We start from the raw sequence: 12,032 nt of genomic DNA on the forward strand, positions 1-12,032 counted from the left end.
CATAGAAGCCCATTATACAGAGAAAAATCCTTAAGTGTTTTCCTCAAAAAAAAAAAAAACAATTTCTTTACGGCTGAAGAAAGAAAGACATGAACATGAACATTTAGTATACAATTCTTTAAATGATAACAATTTATACTTATTACACTCAATAACAGTAGCAATAGTGGTTATTTCACCTTTGCGCTGAGGACATCTGCCTTTGTTATAAAAGTACAGGTAGTTTCGCTTCCATCACAAGTACCCAGCTGTGACTATAATAGTGCACAGTGATGTTTACTTAGTCCACGAACACTGTATTCAGGAGAATAAAACCCCTCGAGGCTTATGTAATCTTACCAGAAGCATAAAGATATTACAAGCTAACAGAAAATGAAAAGCTTTGTTTGGCGCTCCAGCTCTTCCAGTGTAGGTGGTGGCTTTAATTATGTTAAGGCTGTGCCCAGAATTATATTTGCATACGAGTATATGAAATTAATGTTAGCATACATCTTTGTGAGTGTGGTGGAATGAAAGAGCCCATCTGATAGCAGGCTGATCAAAAGAATCCTTTGGAACTTAATTAACAAGATTAATTACTAGCTTGTTGCCTTAATTAAACTAAAGTAAACTAGATAATTGATTAATCAAATATGCTTTGAATCATACATCATATATTCCCCGTCTCTATAGAATGTTTAAAACTCATTAATCAAAATATAGAAAACATAATAATGGATTTATACCTGACCTAGACGGTGAAGAAAATTAAGCTCATAGATCATTTGCAGTCCTACTGAATGATATACAAATGCTGCTAGAGTGACCTCTAGAGGTCAAAAATATATTTGCTTTGCTCTCTACTGGTGGCTTGGATGCACATCATTGCACACACAAAAAATTAATCCCATAATCCTGTTTAAAAAGTTTTATTAATAATTATAAAAGCATGTCCTGTGAACAATCAAACAAACCACAAATCTACAATTAGTTTTTATTTATGTTCCTTTTGTGCAAGAGTATTACGGAGATTAACAATTTGTCATTGTCTTCTTAACAGTCACAGTCAGTGGATTCAACAAGGCAAATAAAACACTTGTACACGCACACCTCTAAAACAAACTTCCCTCACATCAAAGCAAATATTTAACACACAGCCCACATGGAGAGTACATTGTTCTGAGAAGAAAAATTTCACTACATGAAAATCACTGTTTAAAAGTTACATAAAAAAGGCTAATGTTTTTGTGTGGAATACTGTAATAATCCAAAGCTATGAGTTATGACACCAGTTATTCAGTTACATCTCTAAAAAACATTTTTGTATCTATGAAACTTTGCTGATACACTAACATGCAAAGTATGTATAAACAAAAGCAATACTGACAGACGTGTGAATTCCTTTCCTTCCTGCTCAGTGCGAAAAAACATTAGTCAAGACAGAATGAACCTTTCCGAACAAATTATGAGACTTTATGTATCAAATCCAGTTGAAACTGAACCCCTGTTCTCAAACAAAATAGGTAGAATGCTCAGCTCTACAAGCTAAAACTGTTTTAATGACAGTTTGTCTATTGGTAAAGTCTATATAAACATACATATCCACTATTCCCAGTGAAGTGACTTTGTCATGGTCGTCTATAGAGAAAAGCTGTACAGTGTGCATGTTTAAAATCCCACCATGTTTAAAATCCCATCCAAAGCTCACATATTTAAACACACATGTGAAACCAGCGTTTAGACTTGGCCGGCATGATTCATACGAATTGATCGCTATTGTTCGTAGATCCGTTGTTCAGCAGAGCGACTTAGGCCGCGCTTTTGGGAAGAGCTGCATGAGAGAGAACAAGAAGAATAAGGTTGATTGAAGACCTGCCAAACCTAATTGTCCACTACATACTAATAATAATAACTTAGTAAAAATTAAGGGAGTGTATGAAAGACAAAGGGTTGCAACACTTGACCAGATGAACAGCATTTTAAACATTGCAGTAGAAGACGCAAGCACATTTTGTATTTTGAATTCAATGCAAAGTATTTAGGTCACAAAACAGAGTGAAATCTGCATAGAAAATGTTGCCAGTTAAAGGAATAGTTTACCCAAAAATGAAAATGCTGTTATTAACTTCTCACCCTCATGTCGTTCCAAACACTTAAGACCTTCGTTCATCTTCGGAACAAAAATTAGGATATTTCTGATAAACCTGAGAGTTTTCTGACCCTGCATAGACAGCAGCTACCACGTTCAAGGTCCAGAAAGGTAGTAAGGACATCATTAAATAGTCTGTGTGACATCAGTGGTTCAACCTTAATTTTATGAAGCTACGAAAACACTTTTCATGCGTGAAGAAAACAAAAACGTCTTTATTAAACGATTTATTTTATTTTGGCTAGCAAGCAGTATGTTTTACAGGGCTGCCCTCGACTAAAGATTTTTCTGGTCAACTAGTAGTCGTTCAATTTAAGAATTAGTCGACTATTAGTCGCATGTTTATTAATAAACCATATATATCATAATAATGAACTTTTTATTGCCTACATAGCCTAATAAGCGAAAAACAGTAAGGAGGCTGCATTAACGTTTTAATAATTTAAAAGTAGTGTTTTCTTTGTTTTCGGCTTAAGTGATGAAGTCAGCGACAATGACTCGTCATTTCCACAGTAGTGATGCGCCTGTATGCGTGTTTCATATGGATTACATAATCCTGAGAATATATGTTTTCTATTTGAATTGGTTCATTTAAAAGTATACATTTCGCTCTCTATAGATATATTTATAGATATATTTTTCATGTCTGTAAGGCAAGTATACATGGAGTTTCGAATTTTGCGCTCAAGTTCACTAAGACTGAGGGTGCTTTCACACCTGGCACTTTGTTTTGGAACCTGGCGCGTTTCCCCCCTTAGCTCAGTTCGTTTGGTCATATGTGAACATGGCAATCGCGCTCGGATCCACGCCAAAACAATCGGTCCGAGATCGCCTGAACGAGGTGGTCTCGGCTCGATTAAAAAAACTAACTCTGGAACGGTTCATTTGTAGTGAGAAAGCTATTCGATCCAACAGACCAACGAATCAGGTTATATCACATTGTGTAATGGGTAATTACAGTTCTGTGAACAGCAGTGGCTTTGTTGTTTTGCTAATACCACTTAAAATGAGCCTGTGAATGTCTGCGTGTGAGCACGTCTTCGCCATTCAAAATCAAAGCACGCATTTTCACTTTATAATACCGTCTTATTGCTCTCTTTGTAGTAGGTGTATTTTAACAATGTTTTCCTGACGAATCCTGGACTCCTGCTCAAAATTCTAAATTAATATAACGACAGCTACAAAAACGCAACGATAAACCCGCAAAGCTGTTGTTGTGCCATCCTGACGGATGACAGCTAAGCGGAATCCAGAAAATAAACAGTGGAACTTTGAGCAATGAGAGGACAGTTTACTCGCGCGTGACTTGTATTAACACATTTGGTCCGTTTAGAAACTTTGCTGAGTGAAAGTGAACTACACCAAGAATAAAAAGTAACATTGTAAAAATTTTAATCCCTGTTTAGAAACAAAGCAATCGATCTACAGGTGTGAAAGCACCCTGAGATGCAGAAAGCGCAAAAAGCTTTCATTATTTTACAAAAGCGCAACGTTATGTTGTTATTGTGAGTGCACACATATAAACATAGAGTCTTTACAGATTTGAAAGAAGTATTATCTGTATGACCAAAAATGACGGAGTGTTTTAAGAGCACGCGACCGCACCGGCACCTCCATCTGTCATGTAGGGAGCACGCTACTATTCAGCTTCCACACTCTGCACAGACACTTCAAAAGCGCACGTTTTTCTAGATTACCATTGGATTGAGCAGCCATGTAAAGTTGCTACTACTTACAAATTTCAGATGTGAAGCCATATTTGACGTAGATGACGTTTGATGTTCTGCCCGATGTACTGTATTACCATCACGGTCTTAGTGATTAGTGGACACAAATCTAGATTGCGTGAAGAGGAAAGTATGAACTGTCTAAGAGAACTGAGGTAAAATAGTTTTTTTATTTTACCTGTTTTCACTGTCGCAGTAGCCTAATCAAAGAAAACGTAATAAATGCAGGAGTCTTATTGCCATAGTGCCACAAACATTTCCTCTATAATAAAATTCCACCTAGCAGCATTGATACCATTGTCCTTCTTTCATTTCGGCTTGTTTGAATGCATGTACGAAGGTGCTTCTGTGCCCCTATTGGTCAGTGTCACAGATGTGACGGAACTCGTCATGGATAACGGAAAAAATTAAACAAACTAGTCACAAAAAGTATTCTCGTAGCTTCATAAAATTCTGGTTGAACCACTGATGTCACATGGACAATTTTAACGATGGCCTTAATACTTTTCTGGGCCTTTAATGTATTAGTTGTGTTTATGCAGGGTCAAAAAGCTCTCAGATTTCATCAAAAATATCTTGTGTTCCGAAGATGAACGAAGGTCTTACAAGTTTGGAACAAAATGAGGGTGAGTAATTAATGACAGAGTTATCCCATTGACAGATATATTTAATAATTAATTTAATCATTTTATGTCATCCTGTGCCCCCTTTTGACATTTTGCTTGGAATGTTGACCTTTTGACCTCTAGCTGACCATTATTTTTCTTGTAAATAAGCTCTTCTTACCCCAAAGTAGTTGTTTGGTACGAAGCCCTCTCTGCCACACAGTGAAGCCCACCACCAGTCCACCCCTTCAGGCTTTTGCAGGATGGTCACCATGTCTCCTTCTTTGAAGCCCAGTTCGTCTGGAGCCTGGGCAGGATATCCCCATAGAGCATACACCACCCCACTGTTCTCTACACCCATTGCTTCCTCCACACCTACACAAAAACGCACACATGAAACTTAATGGTGGCTAAAGGAAGTTCAACTATTACATACACCACTGTGCTCAGATTACTCATTGTTTGTGAATTAATAAGGGTGTATTTTATGACACCTCCACCCAATAGTTTCTGAATTAGCTGACTAGCCTTGACGGCTGTTTCCAACCCATATGAGAGGATGATACTATTAACTTGGGAATGTAGTGCTCATTGTGACTTGCTAAATATAACACTGGGAGTTAACGCACATGTAGGTGTTCGCCTGTAAAAACGTGTTGCGCCATGCGGTTTACATATGTACACAAGCAATGTCTATTCTCGTTTTCTTTTCATGACATCACCCTCACCTCTCAGGAAGCTCTCACACTCCTCAAAACCAGGGGCGTAGGGGTCACACTTCTGCGCCGCTGTGGCCCCATCGCTGTCTGTTACGGCCATCACCGCTGCTCCGTTCCGCACCAGAAACTCACACATTTTCCGGTCATTACAGGACGCAGCACAGTGCAAGGGTGTCCTAATAGTGAGAATAAAGTGAATATGTGCTATACACACAAAAATATATAAGAATGCTTGTTAAATTGAGCATCTTACCAGCCGTGGCTGTCTGGAGCGCTAACATTAGCACCTATCCGCACAAGGAACTCCACCACTGGGAAGTGTCCACCACATATGGCATTGTGAAGGGCTGTGATACCTTCATCATTAGACTGGCTTGGATCAGTCACCTACACAGGGACACACAAGTGCACTTTTAAAAAGACGAACAGAACAATAACGTAACTATGAATCATTTACAAGTAGGGAAGTCTTATTTAAGTTTTGAAAATGTTCTCTTTTTTGTTTTATTTTGTATTTTGGTTTTCAATATAAATTTGTATGTATTTTTTAAGTATTTTTATCAGTGTCTATTTACACTAAGCTGGCAGAGGCTAGTTACACTAACTCCGCCCACCACTGTGTGGTTGGGCTAGCCATTATTACACAAGATGTCTATCAGACAAGGGCAGCAGTGGAGCAAGAAGTAAAGCATGTGGTTGTAACTTTTGAGTTTGAATCCACCTTTATTTTCAATAAAAATGAAGGAAATATTTGAAAAGTGGATATAAAGGGTATTTCATAATAAAGTCTTTACTGGGTAGGGTTAGGGGTATGTGTAGGGAGGGCTTTATTGTCCCAATAAAGTGGAATGCATTTAATAATTGTAATAAAAATTGTCATTTACACTCATTTACGGTATTACTGTATATTGTTTTTATACTGTACTACAATACTGAGGTGCAAATATCTGCCAATAAGTATAAACAGTATCTAACTACTAGCCTATTTACACACAAAATACTGCTATTTTTACATAGTTTAAGTAGAATCTATCGCTATTTGTACTTAGCGTAAATAGCATATCGCTAAAAAAAAGCTGCTATTTTCCCTTGTAATTGTAATTAGAATGTAATGCTATTTGCACTACGTATAAACAGCATTAATTGCTATTTTTTAATGCAAATACCTGCTGGCCATGTTTTATATATGAAGAAACTGTGATATTTGTGGATATTTGTATTATTACGTTTTTTTAGTTTATAGTTTTCTAAAGAAAGGCCTCAAAATAAACATCAAAAAGTCAGTTATTTATTTGTTTTTTTAGTGCACACATACAGTAATTCCTTTGCAACCTCAAATGTGTGTGTGTGTGTATTATGTATTTAATATTTTGTGTATTTTGTATAAATGTATTTAAAATTTAATTTTAGAATTATTTTTAGTTAAAGAAAAGTTTATATTTTTTAATATTTTTTCACTGCTAGTTTTGCTATTTTAGTGCACACATATAATAATATAAATTATTATATATATTTATTTAAAAATTAATTAAAAATGATTAAAACATTTATCTATATTTTTTATTCTTTTTTTGCTAGTTTGTGTCATTTATGTAAATTATTCTTAAAATATTTACATTCAAATGTTAAAGCAAAATACATTAAGACTAGGTCTGTCATAATATCAGTTGTGTCAACACGCTGATTTTGACACCATTATTATCAATAATGGTATATACTGACACACCCCTACCCTGTGATCCGCCCTTTTCAGTTGTGTGGTGTCTATTTTTTTTAATGGATACTGTTGTGTGCTTTTGTCCCAGACTGAAAGTAACTCTATACAGTGCTGATGTAAGTTGTTGCCACTTCTAGGTACCAAAGCAGTGGGACATACCTCCTGCGCAGCCCTCTGTACAGTTTCTAACTCTCCTACTAAGGACCCATCCAACATCAGGACCAGTGGGCTCAAGTGAGCCCTACGGCTGGAGGATTTATTGGCTTTTTTGTTTTTCCGTAAGATAGAGTGAACACCCTGAAAGGGAAGAAAAGATTGAAAAGCAGATTAAAATCAAATCTCCTCTTAACTGTCATTGCTATCTACTGTATCAAAATGTAACCTGCCCCTCACCTTCTGTTCAGAAGAGACTTGTATCTCTGTGATTGGTACTGGATCTATAGCAACAGGATATTTAGAGCCCTCTTCCCCATCTGAAGAGCTGCCACTTTCAGCAGTTGGTTCTTCCTTGATACGGATGGTCTTCCTTCGAAACAGTTTATTGATCATTTGCTTGTAATGGTTGGCCTGGGAAATGGGCAGGTTGTGCAGGGTCTGAGGAACTTCGACTGAGCCACGTTTCTTCAGGGCTCTGGGGAACTCGGCTCGGATACGCATCAATTCGTCCATGTCAGTGTCCAACTCTGCCTGTGGGGCCACCACGGGCTGGAGACGCGTGGGGCTGAGAGGGCGAGGGGGCATCTCTGTATCCTCCACTTTACCCTCCTCTTCTACTTTCATGCCTTGGTCAGTCATGTACACAGGGCCTTCTATTTTGTCCAATCTCTCAAGCTCAGCGTCAACATCTCCAGGGTGGAGAACTGCTTAGACGAAACAAACCAAAAAATATATCATTTTAAATTGCAAACTGAAAGGTTTTAGCATGGTAATGGATATGACAATGTTAATGTATTTGGTCTTGGCGAAACAGATCTGCTGCTGTTGGTGATTGCTGCTGTTGTAGAAACTTGCTACTGCCAATACATACATGGATATGATGCTGTGAGTATTTAAGATATACTGTTGCTGCACAAGTAGCATATATAATAACCTGTAGCAGATCTAAACAGGTGGAGCTGGGGCGGTGGAGGGTTTCAGAGGAACTGTGAAAACCTGTAACAGTGGTCGGCATCAGGCGGCCCACGGGCCAAATATTATTGCTGGCGGGCCAGTTTTGGCCCGCAGCCAGATCATTTTGATAGCGGCTGGTTTTGAAATAGATCTGTCATGACAGCAACAGTTACTCACAATTGATTTAAATCGCCTTTGAATAAGCGCTTGCTGTTCACTTTCACTTTCGATTTTGCGATCACACGCACTTTGTGTAAAAGGAACACGTTTTACGACCTAACACTGTGTCTTATTACGCGATGCCAGGACACGCGCTGAAAGGAATTTCTGTTCAAGCTAGCTGCGAGAGCGACACAAAATTTCTATTTTAGAAATGGTTTCTATTTCTGCGATGTCACGGTTCGAACAACAACACAAACTCTGACAGTTACAATCTCAGGTAGTGATTATGTGCCTTATTCAATGTTAAAAGAGTCTGATGTGAGTTTGAATATCATTCCACGTGATGTTTATAGCCATACTAAAAGCAACAACAGATAGTTTACCTCAAATCTTGAAAATAAATTTAATCAAACATGTTAAAACTATGAACCAACAAGTGTTTTTCATGACAAAGACGGTATCAGTCATTCATTATTTAGTTTTAACAATGTTAAAAAGGTTTAATATTTATGAATTAGATTATAAACTCCATTTCATTGAGAGTGCAGTGCAATTCTGTGCTTGTGAATGGCTGTGGCGTCACGTGACTCACGTCTAGTGTGGACAGCTAAATTGCTTTTGCAAACTAAGACTGTTCAGTTGTGCTATCTTACAATCAATATATAGTAAATCTAAGTTAAAGTGTTGCCTGTGTAGTGGCGATGAGGTTTTAAAATGTATGGAAAGAGTCTTATTAAATTTAACTCCATGATTCATGTATATACACTGGAGTAACAGCTCACTACCAGTTACAAAAGACACTGTAACAGTCTGTCACAGGCAATTGCATTTTTCATCAATTAATTTCTTAAATTATCCTTTGACTATGTTCTGACCTGTCATCTAGAGGCGAAAAATAACTTACTTGCCGACCTCAGCTGTAGTGAATGAAAAGGAGCCATTTAAATGCAAAGCAGCAAGCTCATTGGTTCTGTATGCAACATGAACCAATCAGCTTGTGCCAAGTAGTTTAACGCTGTGGATTTAATTTACAAATATTATGAGGAGTTGCACAACATGACATTTTAAAACTAAACTTGCCTCCATCATATAATAGTCAAATTATCTGATACTATAATAGACTTACTGACCTTGACACAGTCATGAGGGTCTGCAGGCATCCACTCTATGATATAATTTCCTGTTTAATTTTTATTCTTTCTGCATGTTGGTTGAACCACATGATTTTGATTTAGCAGATAGTTCAAATATAAAAAATATACAACATTAAGTATATATAAAATATGTATTTCATGAATATTAAGTAAATATCAAGAAATAATAATAATATAAATAATAATACAAGACTATGCCAAACTGCATAATGATCTTTTATTGAAATAAATAATTTGAAGATTCCTTTAGTAAGTTTTAAATTTATTTTATATCCCCTCAAAAAAATCAAAATGAATTTAAGAAATTAAAAACATCCTCATGACAGGTTTTTTCAAGTCACTGTATGTATGAACTGCATTTTTAATGTATTTTCAAATACATTAATAGATGCAGCCCAAAAAATGTGTCAAGCCATTAACTCATGCCCCACTCATGGCTTCTGCTTGAAGGTACCTTCTCTATAGTAGGGAGGTTGTCTTTGAGGTTGCTGAGGTTGAGGTGTCTGATTTTGCCGCAGGTACTCTCGGGGCAGGGGAGGATTTTGGTGGAAGGTCCCTTGCAGGGGCTCTCCTATTGGGCCAGGGCCGTATCTGCTGGCAGCCACAGCATAATAGGGGTTCTGGAGCCTCATGATGACGGAAAGCGGGATAGGCCTGTGCCGACGGGCTCCAGAGCTTGCAGGTGGAATGGAGATACGGGAAAGGATTGGCTGAGGGCTGTAAGATGAGCTGGTGCTTGAGGAAAGTTCAGGGGGCACTGATATGCGAGTGTTCCTCGGGAGCGAGCTGTGAGATGATGGGAGCGAACGGACCACAGCATCCTGATGAAAGAAACAGAAAGAAGCTATGAGAATGATGCATGATGCATACATTTTACCTCAACTTCAACTTAATTTCTGTCATTTAAAGGGAAAGTTCACCCAAAATGAAAATTCTGTTAGTAATTACTCACCCTGATGTCGTTACAAACCCGTAAGACAACACAAATTAAGATATTTTTGATGACATTCAAGAGCTTTCTTCCACGTTCAAGGCCCAGAAAGGTAGTAAGATCATCGATAAAATAGTCCATCAGTGGTTCAACCTTAATTTTATGAAGCTACGATAATCATTTTTGTGCGCAAAGAAAACCAAATGTGAATACGAATTAAAGACTGACACGAAATAGAAGAAATTGTTGAATAAAGTCATTATTTGTGTTAAACAAAGATCTTACGGATTTGGAACGACATGAGGGTGAGTAATTAATGACAGAATTTTTAAAAGAGAAGTCCACTTCCATAACAACAACATGATACAGATAATATACTTACCCCCTTGTCATCCATGTTCATGCCTTTCTTTCTTCAGTCGTAAAGAAATTATATTTTTTGAGGAAAACTTTTCAGGATTTTTCTCCATATAATGGACCAATTTGGTGCCCCAAGTTTGTACTTCTAAAATGCTGTTTAAATGCAACTTGTACGATCCCAAATGTGGTTGTAAACGATCCCAACTGAGGAAGAAGGGTCTTATCTAGCGAAATAATCATTTATTTTCGTAAAAATAATACAATTTAAATACTTTTTAATGTCAAATGCTTGTCCTGTCTTGCTCTGCCTGATTTCAAAATCATCCTACATTGCTGCAGAAGTACCGACCCAGTCTTTGCAAAGTGAACATGCAAAGAAGATCAAACAACCTTAACAAAAAAGGTAAAACAGCGATATAGGGCGATTTTGAAGTTGAGGGAAAACATTAGATGGAAGTTTTTGGATATACCCTAACTGTCATGAACCGGAAAAAAACTGAGTTCAGGGAGAGCAAGACAAGACGAGTGTCTGAGGTTAAAAAGTATATAAATTGTATTATTTTTATGAAAATAACCGATCGTTTCACTAGATAAGACCTTTCTTCCTCGGCTGGGATTGTTTACAACCGTATTTGGGATCGCTTGAAGTCGTATTTAAACTGCATTTTGGAAGTTCAAACTCGGGGCACCATAGAAGTCCACTATATGGAGAAAAATGCTGAAATGTTTTCCTCAAAAATCATAACTTCTTTACGACTGAAGAAAGAAAGACATGAACATCTTGGATGACAAGGGGCTGAGTACATTATCTGTAAATCTTTGTTCTAAAAGTGTATGTCCGCTGTTACCTGTTTCAAGTGGGAACTGTCTACACTTGTTTTTATTACCTGAAAAGTGCTAAAACATAATTGCATATAAACATGATCCTCAATTGGTTCAACAAGTCAGAGTGGTTAACCAGCTGGCAACAAACAATTATAAAGAAGTTAAAGAGAAAAAAGGCTAATGGAGAGACGTGGGAGAGAAAGAAAAACAAAGTCAACAGGTTTGTCCTTGTCAGCATCTTTGGCTCTAAGCATTGATTTAATTTGTTCAGTTAATTCAACAATGACATTTTATTCTAATAGTGCCCTAAGCAAAATGAAGACACATTAAGGTATGCACACCCACAAACACGTTCACGCACAACACAAAATTTGCATACCTTCTTAGCTGAAGGAGATGCGTCCAGGTTTGATTCTTTCCAGTTGCTGCTAGGTACAGATGGTCTGATCCATTCATTCTCTACAACAAAGAGGATGTCATATAATTAGGAAATAATTAACACTGAGAGAGTGACTAGACTATAGATGATGGTTTGTGCTTACAGTCAATCCTTTTTTATTGCATGATGTTAACTCTTGGTAATAAACCCACTGT

At 37.3% G+C, this 12,032-nt stretch overlaps 1 protein-coding gene across 3 annotated transcripts in view; it reads right to left on the minus strand.

Moving 5' to 3' along the window:
* Positions 1-892: 892 nt before the first annotated feature.
* ppp1r13l (protein phosphatase 1, regulatory subunit 13 like) overlaps positions 893-12,032 on the minus strand; it is a 28,127-nt gene continuing 16,987 nt past the window's right edge. For 2 of the 3 annotated variants that reach the window (XM_051135768.1, XM_051135769.1), the window contains 8 exons: positions 11,818-11,897; positions 9,777-10,143; positions 7,290-7,759; positions 7,056-7,193; positions 5,433-5,566; positions 5,189-5,355; positions 4,642-4,835; positions 893-1,810 (listed from right to left, as the gene is read on the minus strand). In XM_051135768.1, coding sequence (XP_050991725.1) covers positions 1,775-1,810; positions 4,642-4,835; positions 5,189-5,355; positions 5,433-5,566; positions 7,056-7,193; positions 7,290-7,759; positions 9,777-10,143; positions 11,818-11,897 — 1,586 coding nt within the window. In that variant the 3' untranslated portion in view covers positions 893-1,774. The remainder of the gene's footprint in view (positions 1,811-4,641; positions 4,836-5,188; positions 5,356-5,432; positions 5,567-7,055; positions 7,194-7,289; positions 7,760-9,776; positions 10,144-11,817; positions 11,898-12,032) is intronic. The other variant, XM_051135770.1, reaches the window with a different exon arrangement.

This window comes from Labeo rohita, chromosome 18 (genome assembly GCF_022985175.1).
Source record: "Labeo rohita strain BAU-BD-2019 chromosome 18, IGBB_LRoh.1.0, whole genome shotgun sequence".
NCBI classification, from domain to species: Eukaryota; Metazoa; Chordata; class Actinopteri; order Cypriniformes; family Cyprinidae; genus Labeo; species Labeo rohita.